This window comes from Lonchura striata, chromosome 37, assembly GCF_050655825.1.
Source record: "Lonchura striata isolate lonStrDom1 chromosome 37, ASM5065582v1, whole genome shotgun sequence".
NCBI lineage: Eukaryota > Metazoa > Chordata > Aves > Passeriformes > Estrildidae > Lonchura > Lonchura striata.
In genome coordinates this window covers 15001662-15020158 of record NC_140739.1, presented here as the reverse complement: position 1 = coordinate 15020158, position 18497 = coordinate 15001662, and the positions used below count along the sequence as shown (strand labels likewise).

Below are 18497 nucleotides of genomic sequence, written 5' to 3'. Positions count from 1 at the left end.
CCTAGACCCTCTCAGACCCCCCCAAATCCCCCCCAGACCCCCCTAAACCACCCCCAGGACCCCCTTAGACCCCCCCAAACCCCCCCAAATCCCCCCCAGCCCCCTCCCCAGTGCTCCCAGTTGGCACCTGGCCGCTCCCAGTCCGGCACCAGCAGGTCCAGCGTGTCCAGCCCCTCCCCCTCCAGCCAGCGCAGGGTCCCCATGGTGGGGGAGGGTCCCGGGGGTCCCGGGGGGTCTCTGGGGGGGGTCTCGCCTCAGATTTGGGGGTCCCCACCCACAATTTGGGGGTCTTTTTCGCCCCATTTCTATTTGGGAATTTCCCGTTCCCCTCCCCCACCCCAAACCCCCCCAAAAATCCCCCCAAATCCTTCGGGGACCCCTCCCCAAATTTGGGGGTCCGTCCCCTCCCCCCACCTTAATTTGGGGACCCCCTCCCCAAATTTGGGGTTTTTTTCCCCCCGTTTCGATTTGGGACCTCCGCCTTCCCCTCCCCCACCCCAAACCCCCCCAAAATCCCCAAATTTGGGGGTCCCTCGCCCCTCCTCCACCCTTTGAGGACCCCTCCCCAAATTTGGGGGTCCCTCCCCTCCCCCCCACCTTAATTTGGGGACCCCCTCCCCAAATTTGTTTTTTTTTCCCCCGTTTCGATTTGGGATCTTCCCGTTCCCCTCCCCCACCCCAAACCCCCCCAAAAATCCCCCCAAAACCTTCGGGGACCCCTCCCCAAATGTGGGGGTCCCTCCCCTCCCCCCCACCTTAATTTAGGGACCCCCTCCCCAAATTTGGGTTTTTTTCCCCCCGTTTCGATTTGGGATCTTCTCGTTCCCCTCCCCCACCCCAAACCCCCCAAAATCCCCAAATTTGGGGGTCCCTCGCCCCTCCTCCACCCTTTGAGGACCCCTCCCCAAATTTGGGGGTCCCTCCCCTCCCCCCACCTTAATTTAGGGACCCCCTCCCCAAATTTGGGGTTTTTTTCCCCCCGTTTCGATTTGGGATCTTCCCGTTCCCCTCCCCCACCCCAAAATCCCCAAATTTGGGGGTCCCTCCCCTCCCCCCCACCTTAATTTGGGGACCCCTCCCCAAATTTGGGGGTCCCTCCCCTCCCCCCTTACCTCGCTCTCCCGCCCAGGCCCCGCCCCCGGCGCGATGACGTCACCAGAGCGAGCCCCGCCCCTTGTCCCGGCGCGGTGACGTCACCAGAGCGAGCCCCGCCCCTTGTCCCGGCGCGGTGACGTCACCAGAGCGAGCCCCGCCCCTTGTCCCGGCGCGGTGACGTCACCAGAGCGAGCCCCGCCCCCTTTCCCGGCGCGGTGACGTCACCAAAACGGGCCCCGCCCCCTTTCCAGGCGCGGTGACGTCATCGCCGCGCGCGGACGCCCTTGAGAGGGGGGAGGGGATGGCGGGACGTGAGTGAGGGGAAATTGGGGAATTTGGGGAAATTTGGGGGGATTTGGGGGAATTTGGGGGAAATTTGGGGGAATTTGGGGGGATTTGGGGAAATTTGGGGGAATTTGGGGGAATTTGGGGAAATTTGGGGAAATTTGGGGGGATTTGGGGGAAATTTGGGGGAATTTGGGGAAATTTGGGGGAATTTGGGGGAAATTTTGGGAATTTGGGGAAATTTGGGGGAAATTTGGGGAAATTTGGGGAAATTTGGGGGAATTTGGGGAAATTTGGGGAAATTTGGGGGGATTTGGGGGAAATTTGGGGGAATTTGGGGGAATTTGGGGAAATTTGGGGGAAATTTGGGGAATTTGGGGGAAATTTGGGGAAATTTGGGGGGATTTGGGGGAATTTGGGGAAAATTTGGGGAAATTTGGGGGAATTTGGGGAAATTTGGGGAAATTTGGGGGAATTTGGGGGGATTTGGGGAATTTGGGGAAAATTGGGGGAATTTGGGGAAAATTGGGGGGATTTGGGGGAATTTGGGGGAAATTTGGGGAAATTTGGGGAAATTTGGGGGAATTTGGGGGAAATTTGGGGGGAATTTGGGGAAAATTTGGGGAAAATTGGGGAAATTTGGGGGAAATTTGGGGAATTTGGGGAAATTTGGGGGGAAATTTGGGGGAATTTGGGGAAATTTGGGGGGAAATTTGGGGGAATTTGGGGAAATTTGGGGGGATTTGGGGAAATTTGGGGAAAATTTGGGGGGATTTGGGGGAAATTTGGGGGGATTTGGGGAATTTGGGGGAAATTTGGGGGGATTTGGGGGAATTTGGGGAAAATTTGGGGAAAATTGGGGAAATTTGGGGAATTTGGGGGAATTTGGGGGAAATTTAGGAGAAATTTGGGGGGTCCTGAGGGGATTTGGGGGAATTTGGGGAAATTTGGGGAAATTTGGAGAATTTGGGGAAAATTTGGGGGAATTTGGGGAAATTTGGGGGGATTTGGGGGAATTTGGGGGAAATTTGGGGGAATTTGGGGTGTCCTGAGGGGATTTGGGGGAATTTGGGGGAAATTTGGGGGAATTTGGGGTGTCCTGAGGGGATTTGGGGGAATTTGGGGGAAATTTGGGGGAATTTGGGGTGTCCTGAGGGGATTTGGGGGAATTTGGGGAAATTTGGGGGAATTTGGGGGGTCCTGAGGGGATTTGGGGAAATTTGGGGGAATTTGGGGGGTCCTGAGGGGATTTGGGGGGATTTGGTGGGTCCTGAGGGGATTTGGGGGAATTGGGGGGATCCTGAGGGAATTTGGGGGGTTCTGAGGGGATTTGGGCTATTTTGAGGTACTTTGGGATGTTTTGGGGCTGTTTTGGGGTGGTTTGGTTTTGGGGCATTTCTGGGGTGTTTTGGGGTGTTTTTGGGTGTTTTTGGGGGCTGGTTTTGGTATTTCTGGGCTGGTTTGGGGTATTTTTGGGTTTGGGTATTTTGGGGCTGTTTGGGGTATTTTAGTCAGTTCTGGGCCGTTATTTTGGGCTGTTTTGGGGCTGTTTTGGGTATTTTGGGTAGTTTGGGGTATTTTAGTCAGTTTTGGGCTGTTTTTGGGCTGGTTTTGGCTATTTTTGAGTCTTTTGGGGCCATTTGGGGTATTTTAGTCAGTTCTGGGCTGTTTTTCGGCTGGTTTTGGCCATTTTTGGGCTGGTTTTGGGTATTTTGGGCCATTTGGGGTATTTTAGTGAGTTCTGGGCTGTTATTTTGGGCTGGTTTTGGCTATTTTGGGCTGCTTTTGGCTATTTTTGGGTCTTTTGGGGCCCTTTGGGGTATTTTAGTCAGTTCTGGGCTGTTTTTGGGGCTGGTTTTGGCCGTTTTTGGGCTGTTTTGGGTATTTTGGGTAGTTTGGGGTATTTTAGTCAGTTCTGGGCTGTTTTTGGGCTGGTTTTGGGTATTTTGGGTAGTTTGGGGTATTTTAGTCAGTTCTGGGCCGTTATTTTGGGCTGTTTTGGGGCTGTTTTGGGTATTTTGGGTAGTTTGGGGTATTTTAGTCAGTTCTGGGCTGTTTTTGGGCTGTTTTGGGTATTTTGGGCTGGTTTTGACTATTTTTGGGCATTTTGGGGCTGTTTGGGGTATTTTGGTCAGTTCTGGGCTGTTATTTTGGGCTGTTTTGGGTATTTGGGTAGTTTGGGATATTTTAGTCAGTTCTGGGCTGTTTTTGGGCTGGTTTTGGCCGTTTTTGGGCTGTTTTGGGTATTTTGGGTAGTTTGGGGTATTTTAGTCAGTTCTGGGCTGTTTTTGGGCTGGTTTTGGCCGTTTTTGGGCTGTTTTGGGTATTTTGGGCCATTTGGGGTATTTTAGTCAGTTCTGGGCCATTATTTGGGCCCATTTTGGCCGATTTTGGGCCCATTTTGGCCGATTTTGGGCCGATTTTGGCCCTTTTTGGCTCTCTGACTCCTCCCCAGGCCTGGCCGCCGCCCTGCGCTCGTTCTGGGCCAAGGAGCCGGTGATCGCCGCCAGCGTCGGCATCGCCGCCCTGGGTGAGCCCCGGGGGGGTTTCGGGCAATTTTGGGGGGTTTTGGGGGATTTTTGGGGTCCCCCTGACCTCCCCCCCCTCTCTGTGCCCCTCCCCAGCGTTGGTGTCGCCGCTGCTGAGCCCCTTGACCAAATACTCGGGGATGATCAACCAGGCCACGCCCTACACCTACCCCGGTACGGAGCCCGAAATCACCCCAAAATCTGCCCCAAAATATCACCAAAATATCCCCGAAACAGCCCAAAACTAGCCCTGAATTATCCCCAAAGTATACCTCAAACAGCCCAAAAGCACCCCAAAATCAGCCCCAAAATATCCCCAAAACAGCCCAAAATCAGCCCCAAATTATCCCCAAAATCACCCCAAAATCAGCCCCAAAATATCCCCGAAATATCCCCAAAACAGCCCAAAACCAGCCCTGAATTATCGCCAAAGTATACCTCAAACAGCCCGAAATCACCCCAAAATCTGCCCCAAAATATCACCAAAATATCCCCAAAACAGCCCAAAATCAGCCCCGAATTATCCCCAAAATATACCTCAAACAGCCCAAAATCAGCCCCAAAATATCCACAAAATCAGCCCCAAAATATTCCCAAAATATCCCCAAAATCAGCCCCAAAATATCTCCAAAATCAGCCCAAAATCATCCCAAAAATATCCCCGAAACACCCCAAAATAACCCTGGAAATATCCCCAAAAATAACCCAAAAACCCCCCAGATCCCCCAAAATTCCCTCCCCCGATCCCAAATTTGGGGTTTTTGGGGTCCCCAATTTTTGGGGACTACTGAGACCCCCAAATCTCCCCCAAACCCCCAAAATCTCCCCAATTTCTCCCCTTTGGAACCCCACAAAAATCCCCTAAAACCCCAAAAATCCGCCCAAAATGTCCCAAAACCCCCCCAAATTCCTTCCCCCGATCCCAAATTTGGGGTTTTTGGGTTCCCCAATTTTTGGGGACCCCCTGACCCCCCAAATCTCCTCCAAACCCCCCAAAATCTCCCCAATTTCTCCCCTTTGGAACCCCAAAAAAATCCCCTAAAACCCCAAAAATCCCCCCAAAATGTCCCAAAACCCCCCAAAATTCCCTCCCCCGATCCCAAATTTGGGGTTTTTGGGTTCCCCAATTTTTGGGGACCCCCTGAACCCCCAAATCTCCCCCAAATTCCCCCAAAATCTCCCCAATTTCTCTCCTTTGGAACCCCAAAAAAATCCCCTAAAACCCCAAAAATCCCCCCGAAATGTCCCAAAATCCCCCAAAATTCCCTCCCCCGATCCCAAATTTGGGGTTTTTGGGGTCCCCCAATTTTTGGGGACTCCCAGAGACCCCCCAAATCTCCCCCAAATTCCCCCAAAATCTCCCCAATTTCTCCCCTTTGGAACCCCAAAAAAATCCCCTAAAACCCCAAAAATCCGCCCAAAATGTCCCAAAATCCCCCAAAATTCCCTCCCCCGATCCCAAATTTGGGGTTTTTGGGGTCCCCCGATTTTAGGGGACCCCTGACCCCCCAAATCTCCCCCAAATCCCCCCAAAATTCGCCCCAATTTCTCCCCTTCAGAACCCCAAAAATATCCCCTAAAACCCCAAAAATCCCCCCAAAATGTCCCAAAACCCCCCAAAATTCCCTCCCCCGATCCCAAATTTGGGGTTTTTGGGGTCCCCAATTTTTGGGGACTACTGAGACCCCCAAATCTCCCCCAAACCCCCAAAATCTCCCCAATTTCTCCCCTTTGGAACCCCACAAAAATCCCCTAAAACCCCAAAAATCCGCCCAAAATGTCCCAAAACCCCCCAAAATTCCTTCCCTTGATCCCAAATTTGGGGTTTTTGGGGTCCCCAATTTTTGGGGACTCCCAGAGACCCCCCAAATCTCCCCCAAAATCTCCCCAATTTCTCCCCTTTGGAACCCCAAAAATATCCCCTAAAACCCCAAAAATCCGCCCAAAATGTCCCAAAACCCCCCAAAATTCCCTCCTCCGATCCCAAATTTGGGGTTTTTGGGGTCCCCCGATTTTTGGGGACCACTGACCCCCCAAATCTCCCCCAAATTCCCCCCAAATTCCCCCAATTTCTCCCCTTTGGAACCCCACAAAATTCCCTTAAAACCCCACAAATCCGCCCAAAATGTCCCAAAACCCCCCCAAATTCCTTCCCCCGATCCCAAATTTGGGGTTTTTGGGTTCCCCAATTTTTGGGGACCCCTGACCCCCCAAATCTCCTCCAAACCCCCCAAAATCTCCCCAATTTCTCCCCTTTGGAACCCCAAAAAAATCCCCTAAAACCCCAAAAATCCCCCCAAAATGTCCCAAAACCCCCCAAAATTCCCTCCCCCGATCCCAAATTTGGGGTTTTTGGGTTCCCCAATTTTTGGGGACCCCCTGAACCCCCAAATCTCCCCCAAATTCCCCCAAAATCTCCCCAATTTCTCTCCTTTGGAACCCCAAAAAAATCCCCTAAAACCCCAAAAATCCCCCCGAAATGTCCCAAAATCCCCCAAAATTCCCTCCCCCGATCCCAAATTTGGGGTTTTTGGGTTCCCCAATTTTTGGGGACCCCCTGAACCCCCAAATCTCCCCCAAATTCCCCCAAAATCTCCCCAATTTCTCTCCTTTGGAACCCCAAAAAAATCCCCTAAAACCCCAAAAATCCCCCCGAAATGTCCCAAAATCCCCCAAAATTCCCTCCCCCGATCCCAAATTTGGGGTTTTTGGGGTCCCCCAATTTTTGGGGACTCCCAGAGACCCCCCAAATCTCCCCCAAAATCTCCCCAATTTCTCCCCTTTGGAACCCCAAAAATATCCCCTAAAACCCCAAAAATCCGCCCAAAATGTCCCAAAACCCCCCAAAATTCCCTCCTCCGATCCCAAATTTGGGGTTTTTGGGGTCCCCCGATTTTTGGGGACCCCTGACCCCCCAAATCTCCCCCAAACCCCCCAAAAATCTCCCCAATTTCTCCCCTTTGGGACCCCAAAAATATCCCCTAAAACCCCAAAAATCCCCCCGAAATGTCCCAAAACCCCCCAAAATTCCCTCCCCAGATCCCAAATTTGGGGTTTTTGGGGTTCCCCAATTTTTGGGGACCCCTGACCCCCCAAATCTCCCCCAAACCCCCCAAAAATCGCCCCAATTTCTCCCCTTTGGAACCCCAAAACAATCCCCTAAAACCCCAAAAATCCCCCTGAAATGTCCCAAAATACCCCCAAAATCCCCCAAAATTCCCCCACCAATCCCAAATTTGGGGTTTTTGGGGTCCCCCAATTTTTGGGGACCCCTGACCCCCAAAATCTCCCCCAAAACCCCCAAATTCCCCCAATTTCTCCCCTTTGGGACCCCAAAAAATCCCTCCAAAAATCCTTCCAAAATGTCCCAAAACCCCCCAAATCCCCCAAAATTCCCTCCCCCGATCCCAAATTTGGGGTTTTTGGGGTCCCCCGGTTTTTGGGGACCCCTGACCCCCCAAATTTCCCCAGTTCCTCTGCGGGACGACGGCCGGCACCCCGAGGTGCCCTCGCACCCCTGCGCCCCCGAGGGCCCCGGCCTGGCCTGGCTCCAGAAGCTCTGAGGGACCCAAAATCCCCCAAATTCACCCCAAAAAAAACCCAAAATTTGGGGAACCCCCCCCCCGACCCCCTGAGGGCGATTTTGGGGGGACCCCAAAAGTGGAAACCCCAAAAATACAGAAATGAAATGAGGATTTTGTGCTGGTTTTGTTGTTTATTGAGAATTTTTGGGGGGAATTTTGGGGGATTTTGGGTTTTTTGGAGGGATTTGGGGATTTTGAGGGGATTTGGGGGTTTTTAGGGGGATTTTGGGGGGGATTTGCGGATTTTTGGGAGGATTTTTTTATTTTTGGGGTTTTTTTGGGGGGATTTTTGTTTATTAAGAAATTTGGGGATTTTGGGGGGAATTTTTGGTTTTTTGGGGGGGATTTTGGGATTTTTGGGGAGTTTTTTGGGGGATTTTTGGGGAGTTTTTTGGGGGGATTTTGGGATTTTTGGGGGTTTTTGGGGGGATTTTGGGATTTTTTTTGGGGGGACTTGAGGGATTGTTGGGAGGGGATTTTAGGGGGGATTTTGGGTTTTTTTTTGGGGAGTTTTTGAGATTACTGGGAGGGATTTTTGGGGGGATTTTGGGAGGATTTTGGGGGATTTTAGGGTTTTTCGGGGATATTTTTGGATGCGGATTTTGGGGGATTTGGGAGAGGATTTTTGGGGGGATTTTGGGATTTTTTGGGGGAGAATTTCGCGATCCCCCCAAGCTTTGGAACCCCAAAAATACAGAAAAGAAATGAAATTTTTGTTGTTGGGATTTCCGTTTATTGAGAAATTTGAGGTTTTTTGGGGGGATTTTGGGGGGGATTTTTGGGGGATTTTGGGGGGATTTTGGGGTCCCCCCCGCGGGGCTCAGTCGAAATCGGCCCCGGAGAATTTGGGGACCCTCGGGGGCTTCTCGGGGGGGCTGGGGGGTCCCCAGGGGGGGGAGGGGCTGGGCTGGGGAGAGAGGGGGAGGGGTCAGACCCCCAAAGGGACCCCAAAATATCCCAAAAGTGACCCAAAATATCCCTGAACCCCAAAATGTCCCAAAAGTGACCCCAAAATACCCCAAAAGTGACCCCCAAATACCCCAAAAGTGACCCCAAATATCCCTGCACCCCAAAATACCCCAAAAGTGACCCCAAAATGTCCCAAAAGTGACCCCAAAATACCCCAAAAGTGACCCAAAATACCCCAAAAGTGACCCAAAATACCCCAAAAGTGACCCCAAAATGTCCCAAAAGTGACCCCAAAATCCTTGGTACCCCCCAACCCCCCCCAAATTACCCCCAAACCCCCCAAATCCTCCCCAAAACTGCCCAAATCCCCCCAAAATTTCCCCAAACCGACCCTTGAGACCCCCAAAATTACCCCAAATCCCCCCAAAACCGACCCCCAGGATCCCCCAAATCCCCCCAAAATTTCCCCAGACCAACCCTGGGGACCCCCAAATCCTCCGCAATCCCCCCAAAACCGACCCTTGGGACCCCAAATCCCCCCCAAAGTGCCCCCCGGGACCCCCCAAATCCCCCCAAATCCCCCCAAAACCGACCCTTGAGACCCCCAAATTCCCCCAAAATGCCCCCCGGGACCCCCCAAATCCCCCCTAATCCCCCAAATCCCCACCAAACCACCCCCGGGACCCCCCAAATTTCCCCAATCCCCCCCAAATCCCCCCAAAACCGACCCTTAAGACCCCCAAATCCCCCCAAAGTGCCCCCCAGGACCCCCCAAATCCCCCCCAATCCCCCCAAACCACCCCCGGGACCCCCCAAAACCGACCCCCGGGACCCCCCAAACCCCCCCCAAATCCCCCCAAACCACCCCCTGGGACCCCAAATCCCCCCAAATCCCCCCAAACCACCGCCGGGACCCCCCAAATCCCCCCAAATCCCCCCAAAACCGCCCCCTGGGACCCCCCAAATCCCCCCCAAATCCCCCCAAAACCGACCCTTGGGACCCCAAACCCCCCCAAACCACCCCCGGGACCCCCCAAACCCCCCCAAATTGACCTCCAGGACCCCCAAATCCCCCCCAAATCCCCCCAAATCCCCCCAAAACCGACCCCCAGGACCCCCCAAATCCCCCCCAATCCCCCCAAAACCGACCCTTGGAACCCCCAAATCCCCCCAAATCCCCCCAAAGCACCGCCAGGACTCCCCAAATCCCCCCCAATCCCCCCCAAATTCCCCCAAACCACCCCCTGGGACCCCCCAAATCCCCCCAAATGCCCCCAAAGCACCTCCTGGACCCCCCAAATTCCCCCAAATCCCCCCAAAACCGACCCCCAGGACCTCCCAAATCCCCCCAAATCCCCCCAAACCGCCCCCTGGGACCCCCCAAATCCCCCCAAAACCGACCCTTGGGACCCCAAATCCCCCCAAATTCCCCCCAATCCCCCCAAATCCCCCCAAACCACCCCCGGGACCCCCCAAATCCCCCAAAACCGACCACCGGGACCCCCCAAATCCCCCCCAATCCCCCCAAAACCGACCCTTGGAACCCCCAAATCCCCCCAAATCCCCCCAAAGCACCGCCAGGACTCCCCAAATCCCCCCCAATCCCCCCCAAATTCCCCCAAACCACCCCCTGGGACCCCCCAAATCCCCCCAAATGCCCCCAAAGCACCTCCAGGACCCCCCAAATTCCCCCAAATCCCCCCAAACCACCCCCAGGACCCCCCAAGCCCCCCCAAATCCCCCCCAAACCACCCCCAGGACCCCCCAAGCCCCCCCAAATCCCCCCAAATCCCCCCCAAACCACCCCCAGGACCCCCCAAGCCCCCCCAAATCCCCCCAAATCCCCCCAAACCACCCCCAGGACCTCCCAAATCCCCCCCAAATCCCCCCAAATCCCCCCAAACCACCCCCAGGACCCCCCAAACCCCCCCCCGCCCCCTTACCTGCGCGCCCCCCCCGGGGGGGTTTTGGGGCGCCCTTTGGGGTCTCGGGGGGTTTTGGGGTCCCCCCCTGCGCCCCCCCCGGGGGTCTCGGCGGCGCCGTTTGGGCCCGGGGGGCTCCGGGGGGGCCGGGGGGGGCGGGGCGGGGGCGCCCCCCCCGGGGGGCTCGTTCTCGGCGTTCCCGGGGGGGGCGGCCGCGACCCCCCCGCAGGGACCCCCCTCGTCCTGGGGGGAATTTGGGGGTCAGGGGGGATTTGGGGGTCAGGGGGGGTTTGGGGGGAAATTTGGGGGGAAATTTGGGGGGTCCTGGGGGGAAATTTGGGGAGAAATTGGGGGGTCGGGGGGGTTTGGGGGGGAAATTTGGGGGTCAGGGGGGATTTGGGGGGGAAATTTGGGGGTTTTGGGGGGAAAGTGGCAATCAGGGGGGAAATTTGGGGGGCAGGGGGGAAATTTGGGGGGAAGGGGGGGATTGGGGGGGAAATTTGGGGGGTCAGGGGAGGTTTGGGGGAGAAATTTGGGGGTCAGGGGGAAATTTGGAGGGTCCTGGGGGGAAATTTGGGGGTCAGGGGGGAAATTTGGGGGGTCCTGGGGGGTTTGGGGGGGCCTGGGGGGAAATTTGGGGGGCAGGGGGGTTTGGGGGGGAAATTTGGGGGATTGGGGGGAAATTTGGGGGTCAGGGGGGAATTTGGGGGGTCCTGGGGGGAAATTGGGGGTCAGGGGGAAATTTGGGGGGACCTGGGGGTGAAATTTGGGGGTCAGGGGGGGATTGGGGGGGAAATTTGGGGGTTTTGGGGGGAAAGTGGGGGTCAGGGGGGAATTTGGGGGGTCCTGGGGGGGAATTGGGGGGGTTTTGGGGGGACTTGGGGGGGAAATTTGGGGGTCAGGGGGGGATTTGGGGGGTCAGGGGGGAAATTTGGGGGGAAATTTGGGGGTCAGGGGGGGCTTGGGGGGTCCTCGGGGTGAAATTTGGGGGGCAGGGGGAAACTTGGGGGGGAAATTTGGGGGTTTTGGGGGTCCTGGGGAGGGAAATTGGGGGGTCAGGGGGAAATTTGGGGGGAAATTGGGGGTCAGGGGGGAAATTTGGGGGGAAATTGGGGGGTCAGGGGGAAATTTGGGGGGTCGGGGGGGATTTGGGGGGTCAGGGGAGGTTTGGGGGGCAAATTTGGGGGTCGGGGGGATTGGGGGGGGAAATTTGGGGGTCAGGGGGAAATGTGGGGGGAAGGGGGGAAATTTGGGGGGCAGGGGGGAAATTTGGGGGTCGGGGGGATTGGGGGGGGAAATTTGGGGGGTCAGGGGAGGTTTGGGGGAGAAATTTGGAGGTCAGGGGGGAAATTTGGGGGTTTTGGGGGGAAAGTGGGTGTCAGGGGGGAATTTGGGGGGTCCTGGGGGGGAATTGGGGGTCAGGGGAGAAATTTGGGGGGTCCTGGGGGGTTTTGGGGGGACTTGGGGGGGAAATTTGGGGGTCAGGGGGGGATTTGGGGGGTCAGGGGGGAAATTTGGGGGGAAATTTGGGGGTCGGGGGGAAATTTGGGGGGTCAGGGGGGGATTTGGGGGGTCAGGGGAGGTTTGGGGGGCAAATTTGGGGGTCAGGGGGGATTTGGGGGGGAAATTTGGGGGTTTTGGGGGGAAAGTGGCGGTCAGGGGGGAAATTTGGGGGGCAGGGGGAAATTTGGGGGGGCAGGGGGGTTGGGGGGGACCTGGGGGTGAAATTTGGGGGGCAGGGGGGATTTGGGGGTGAAATTTGGGGGTCAGGGGGGAAATTTGGGGGGTCCTGGGGGAAAAATTTGGGGGGTCCTGGGAGGGAATTGGGGGGTCGGGGGGTTTTGGGGGGGAAATTTGGGAGTTATTTTTGGGGTGATTTTGGGTTAATTTTGGGGTGATTTGGGGTTAATTTTGGGGTGATTTTGGGTTAATTTTAGGGAGATTTTGGGTTCATTTTGAGATGATTTGGGGTTAATTTTGGGGTGATTTGGGGTTAATTTCGGGGTGATTTTGGGTTAATTTTGAGATGATTTTGGGTTAATTTTGAGATGATTTTGGGTTAATTTTGGGGTGATTTGGGGTTAATTTTGGGGTGATTTTGGGTGAATTTTGGGGTGATTTTGGGTTAATTTTGAGATGATTTGGGGTTAATTTTGGGGTGATTTTGGGTTAATTTTAGGGTGATTTTGGGTTAATTTTGAGATGATTTGGGGTTAATTTTGAGATGATTTTGGGTTCATTTAGGGATGATTTTGGGTTAATTTTGGGGTGATTTTGGGTTAATTTTGAGATGATTTTGGGTTCATTTAGGGATGATTTGGGGTTAATTTTGGGGTGATTTTGGGTTAATTTTGGGGTGATTTTGGGTGAATTTGGGGCAGTTTCGGGCCCACCTGCAGCAGCACCGTCAGCTCTCCCTGCCGGTACCGATCCCCGTGAGCGTCCAGCACCCGCATCAGGAACCTGCGGGCGGGGCCCAGCAGTTATTTGCATATATTTGCATACCCCGGCGCGTCGTTTGCATACATTTGCGTGCTGGGCTGTTATTGGCTCCCCACCTGCGCTCCAGCCGCATGCGGCGCGTCTCCCGCTGCACCAGCCGCAGTCGCTGCAGCGCCCGCGCATTCACCTGGGGGCGGGGCCAGGGAAAGGGGCGGGCTTAGAGGGGAAAGGGGCGGGGCTTAGAGGAAAAGGGGCGGGGCTAAATGGGAAAGGGGCGGGGTTATATGGAAAAGGGGCGGGGCTTAGAGGGGAAACGGGCGGGGCTAAATGGGAAAGGGGCGGTGCTATATGGAAAAGGGGCGGGGCTTAGAGGGGAAACGGGCGGGGCTTAGAAGGAAAGGGCGGGGCTATATGGGAAAGGGGCGGGGCTTAGAGGGAAAGGGCGGGGCTATATGAGAAGGGAGAGGCTATATGGGAAAGGGGCGGGGCTTAGAGGGGAAAGGGGCGGGGCTTAGAAGGACAGGGGCGGGGCTTAGAGGGGAAAGGGCGGGGCTTAGAGGGGAAAGGGCGGGGCTTAGAGGAGAAAGGGCGGGGCTTAGAGGGGAAAGGGCGGGGCTTAGAGGGGAAGGGGCGGGGCTTAGATGGGAAAGGGCGGGGCTTAGAGGGAAAGGGGCGGGGCTTAGAGGGTAAATGGGTGGGGCTTATAGGGACAGGGGCGGGGCTTAGAGGGACAGGGCGGGGCTTAGAGGAAAATGGGCGTGGCTTAGATGGAAAGGGCGGGGGCTATATGGGAAAGGGGCGGGGCTTAGAGGGGTAATGGGTGGGGCTTAGAGGGGTAATGGGTGGGGCTTAGAGGGGAAAGGGGCGGGGCTTAGAAGGAAAGGGGCGTGGCTATATGGGGAAGAGGGCGGGGCTTAGGAGGAAAACGGGCGGGGTTTAGCGGGGAAGGGGCGGGGCTTAGAAGGAAAGGGGCGGGGTTTAGAGGGGCAGGGACGGGGCTTAGAGGAAAAGGGGCGGTGCTTAGAGGGGAAAAGGGCGGGGCTATATGAGAAAGAGGAGGGGCTTGCTAGAAAAGAGGCGGGGCTTAGCGGGACGGGGGCGGGGCTTAGAATGAAAGGGGTGCAGCTTAGAGGGGAAAGGGGCGTGGCTACATGGGAAAGGGGCGGGGCTTAGAGGGACAGGGGCGGGGCTTAGAGGAAAATGGGTGGGGCTTAGAAGGTAAGGGGCGGTGCTTAGAGGGAAAGGGGCGGGGCTTATAAAATAAAGGGCGGAGCTTAGAAAAAAACGGGCGGGGCTTAGAGGGACAGGGGCGTGGCTTAGAAGAAAATGGGTGGGGCTTAGAGGAAAATGGGTGAGGCTTAGAAGAAAAGGGGCGGGGCTTAGAGGGACGGGGAGTGGCTTAGAGGGGAAATGGGTGGGGCTTAAAGGGGAAGGGGCGGGACTTAGAGGAAAATGGGCGGTGCTTAGAAGGACAGGGGCGGGGCTTAGATGGAAAGGGGTGGGGCTTAGAAGGAAAAGGGCGGGGCTTAGAGGGTCTGGGGCAGGGCTAAATGGGAAAGGGGAGGGGCTTAGAGGGAAATGGGTGGGCTTAGAAGGAAAGGGGCGGGGCTTGGAGGGAAAGGGGCCCCTTTTGTGAGCGTGGCCGCCATGATGCCAACCCCCCTGCCATCTTGGCGGGCGTGGCCGCGATGTTGCGCCTCCGCCATTCTGTGGGCGTGGCCACCATGTTCTGTGCCCGCCATTTTGTGAGGGCCGCCATTTTGTGGGTGTGGTGTCAATCTTGTGCGTGGCCAACGCTTTATGGTCTGGTCCGCCATGTTGCCCATCCTCCCGCCATCTTGGTGGACGTGGCTGCCATGTTTCGCCCCCGCCATTTTGTGGGCATGGCCGCCATGTTGTGCACCCGCCATTTTGTCGGTGTGGCCACCATGTTGTGCATGCCTCCGCCATTTTGTGGGCGTGGCCAACACTTTACGGTCTAGTCCGCCATGTTGCCCACCCTCTCCCCGCTATCTTGGCGGGTGTGGCCGCCATCTTGTGTGCCTGCCATTTTCTGGCCGTGGCCGCCATGTTGCCCGCCCCGCCGCCATCTTGGTGGTCACGGCCACCATGTAGCGCACCCGCCATTTTGTGGCCGTGGCCGCCATGTTGTGTGTGTCTCTGCCATTTTGCGGGCACGACCGCCATGTTGCCCTCCCTGCCGCCATCTTGGTGGTCATGGCCACCATGTTGCGCACCCGCCATTTTATGGCCGTGGCTTCCATGTTGTGCGTGTCTCTGCCATTTTGTGGCCGTGGCCGCCATGTTGTGCGTGTCTCCGCCATTTTTTGGCCGAGGCCGCCATGTTGTGCGTGTCTCCGCCATTTTGCGGGTGTGGCCGCCATGTTGTGTGTGTCTCCGCCATTTTGCGGGCGCGGCCGCCATGTTGCCCACCCACTCCCCGCCATCTTGGCGGGTGTGGCCGCCATCTTGTGCGCCTGCCATTTTCTGGTCCCGGCTGCCATCTTGGTGGTCACGGCCACCATGTTGCGCACCCGCCATTTTGTGGCCGCGGCCGCCATGTTGCCCGCCCCGCCGCCATCTTGGTGGTCATGGCCACCATGTTGCGCACCCGCCATTTTTTGGCCGTGGCCACCATGTTGTGTGTGTCTCCGCCATTTTGTGGCTGCGGCCACCATGTTGCGCACCCGCCATTTTATGGCCGCGGTCGCCATGTTGTGCGTGTCTCCGCCATTTTGTGGCCGCGGGAGCCATGTTGTGTGTGTCTCCGCCATTTTATGGCCGCGGTCGCCATGTTGTGCATGTCTCCGCCATTTTATGGCCATGGCCGCCATGTTGTGCGTGTCTCCGCCATTTTGTGGCCGTGGCCGCCATGTTGCCCTCCCTGCCGCCATCTTGGTGGTCATGGCCACCATGTTGCGCACCCGCCATTTTATGGCCGCGGTCGCCATGTTGTGCGTGTCTCTGCCATTTTATGGCCGTGGCCGCCATGTTGTGCGTGTCTCCGCCATTTTGTGGCCGCGGCCGCCATGTTGTGCGTGTCTCCACCATTTTCTGGCCGTGGCCGCCATGTTGCCCACCCCGCCGCCATCTTGGCGGGCGTGTCCCGGCCCTCACCTGCCGGATCTCGCGGCAGCGCCGGCCCAGCGCCTGCAGCTTCATCCGGCGCCGCCGACGCTCCGGGGAGTCCTCGCCCGCCCGCCCCTCCCCCCCCCGCTCCTGGCCGCGTCCCCCGCGCGGGGGGCGGGGCGCGGGGGGGAGGGGCGGGGCAGCCCCACCCCCCTCGGGCCCCGCCTCGGGCTCGCCTTCGCTTTCCAGAATGTTCCCCCCGAAGAGCGGCTCCAGCGCCAGCTCCGCGCCCGGCGGCGCCGAGAACTCCTCGAAGGAGACGCCCGCCATGCCTGCGGGGAGGAGATGGGCCCAAATTAACTCAAAAATTCACCACAAATGCGCCCAAAAATCCGCTGAAATATCACCCTAAAATCACCCAAAAATCCACTGAAATATCGCCATAAAATCACCCAAAATTCACCCAAAAATCCACTGAAATATCGCCATAAAATCACCCAAGATTCACCCAAAAATCCACTGAAATATCGCCCTAAAATCACCCAAAATTCACCCAAAAATCCGCTGAAATATCGCCCTAAAATCACCCAAAAATCAGCCAAAAATCCACTGAAATATCGCCCTAAAATCACCCAAAATTCACCCAAAAGTCCGCTGAAATATCGCCATAAAATTGCCCAAAATTCACCCAAAAATCCGCTGACATATCACCATAAAATCACCCAAAATTCACCCAAAAATCCACTGAAATATCGCCCTAAAATCACCCAAAATTCCCTCAAAGGAGACGCCCGCCATGCCTGCGGGGAGGAGATGGACCCAAATTAACTCAAAAATTCACCACAAATGCGCCCAAAAATCCGCTGAAATATTGCCCAAAAATCAGCAAAAATTCACCAAAAAATCCACTGAAATATCGCCATAAAATCGCCCAAAATTCACCCAAAAATCCGCTGACATATCGCCCTAAAATCACCCAAAAATCAGCCAAAAATCCGCTGAAATATCGCCATAAAATCACCCAAAATTCACCCAAAAATCCACTGAAATATCGCCATAAAATCGCCCAAAATTCACCCAAAAATCCGCTGAAATATCACCCTAAAATCACCCGAAATTCACTCAAAAAATCCACTGAAATATTGCCCAAAAATCACCCAAAAATTCACTGAAACATCACCCAAAAATGACCCAAAAAACCACCAAAACGTCACCCTGAAATCACCCTGAAATCACCCAAAAAATCAGCCAAAATTAACCCCAAAATTCCCTAAAATATCACCAAAAATTCACCCCAAATTCACCCAAAATCCGCCCCCTGGGGAGGGGGGGTCCTAAGTTCACTCCCAGTCCCTCCCAGTCCCCCCCAGTTCCTTCCCAGTCCCTCCCAGTGCTCCCAGTCCATCCCAGTTCTCCTCTGATCACTCCCAGTCCATCCCAGTCCCTCCCAGTGCTCCCAGTCCATCCCAGTTCCCCCTCCACCCTTCCCAGTCTCTCCCAGTCCATCCCAGTCCCCCGAATTCCCACTCCCTGTCTCTCCCAGTCCATCCCAGTTCCCCCTCCCAGTCCCTCCCAGTCCATCCCAGTTCCCGCTCCCAGTACTCCCAGTGCCCCTCTGATCACTCCCAGTTCCCTCCCAGTCCCTCCCAGTTTCCCCCCAGTGCTCCCAGTCCCTCCCAGTCCATCCCAGTTCCCTCCCAGTTGCTCCCAGCCCGCTCCCAGTTGTTCCCAGTCCATCCCAGTCCCTCCCAGTCCATCCCAGTCCCTATTCCCAGTGCTCCCAGTCCCTCCCAGTCCCTCCCAGTGCCCCCAATCGCCACTCCCAGTCCCTCCCAGTTCATCCCAGTCCATCCCAGTTCATCCCAGTTCATCCCAGTCCCTATTCCCAGTGCTCCCAGTCCCTCCCAGTACTTCCAGTCCCTCCCAGTGCCCCCAATCTCCAGTCCCAGTTCCCTCCCAGTTCCCTCCCAGTCCATCCCAGTTCCCTCCCAGTTTATCCCAGTTTCCCCCAGTCCCTCCCAGTCTATCCCAGTCCCTATTCCCAGTGCTCCCAGTCCCTCCCAGTCCATCCCAGTTCCCTCCCAGTCCATCCCAGTTCCCTCCCAGTCCATCCCAGTTCATCCCAGTTCATCCCAGTTCATCTCAGTCCCTATTCCCAGTGCTCCCAGTCCCTCCCAGTACTTCCAGTCGCTCCCAGTGCCCCCAATCTCCAGTCCCAGTTCCCTCCCAGTCCCTCCCAGTCCATCCCAGTTCCCTCCCAGTTGCTCCCAGCCCGTTCCCAGTTGTTCCCAGTTCATCCCAGTTCCCTCCCAGTTCATCCCAGTCCATCCCAGTTCCCTCCCAGTTGCTCCCAGCCCGTTCCCAGTTGTTCCCAGTCCATCCCAGTCCCTCCCAGTCCATCCCAGTTCATCCCAGTCCCCTCCCAGTTGTTCCCAGTTGTTCCCAGCCCGTTCCCAGTTGTTCCCAGTTGTTCCCAGTCCATCCCAGTTCATCCCAGTCCGTCCCAGTCCATCCCAGTTCCCTCCCAGTCCCCCCCACCGCCCGCTGACGTCACGCACCGCGCGATGACGTCACGGCGCCGGGGCCGCGCGCGCCGCTCCGGGCGGGAGGGGGGGGGGAGGGGGGAGCGGGACCGGAGCGGCGCCGGCGCGCGGCGATGACGT

General features: G+C 56.4%; 2 protein-coding genes across 2 annotated transcripts; one reads left to right on the top strand and one right to left on the bottom strand.

The window, feature by feature from the left end:
- Window positions 1-1345: 1345 nt before the first annotated feature.
- On the top strand, window positions 1346-7601 carry NDUFA3 (NADH:ubiquinone oxidoreductase subunit A3). The gene is made up of 4 exons (XM_077789869.2): window positions 1346-1406; window positions 3836-3910; window positions 4005-4082; window positions 7380-7601. Exons 1-4 carry the CDS (start codon window positions 1397-1399, stop codon window positions 7469-7471), a joined length of 255 nt encoding a protein of 84 aa, XP_077645995.2. The 5' UTR covers window positions 1346-1396; the 3' UTR covers window positions 7472-7601.
- Window positions 7563-18481, bottom strand: TFPT (TCF3 fusion partner). The gene is made up of 6 exons (XM_085565851.1): window positions 18393-18481; window positions 15883-16166; window positions 12882-12952; window positions 12717-12786; window positions 10345-10566; window positions 7563-8399 (listed from the first exon to the last, which is right to left on the bottom strand). The coding sequence occupies exons 2-6, from the start codon at window positions 16162-16164 to the stop codon at window positions 8313-8315; spliced, it is 732 nt and encodes a 243-aa protein (XP_085421977.1). The 5' UTR covers window positions 16165-16166; window positions 18393-18481; the 3' UTR covers window positions 7563-8312.
- Window positions 18482-18497: the final 16 nt, after the last annotated feature.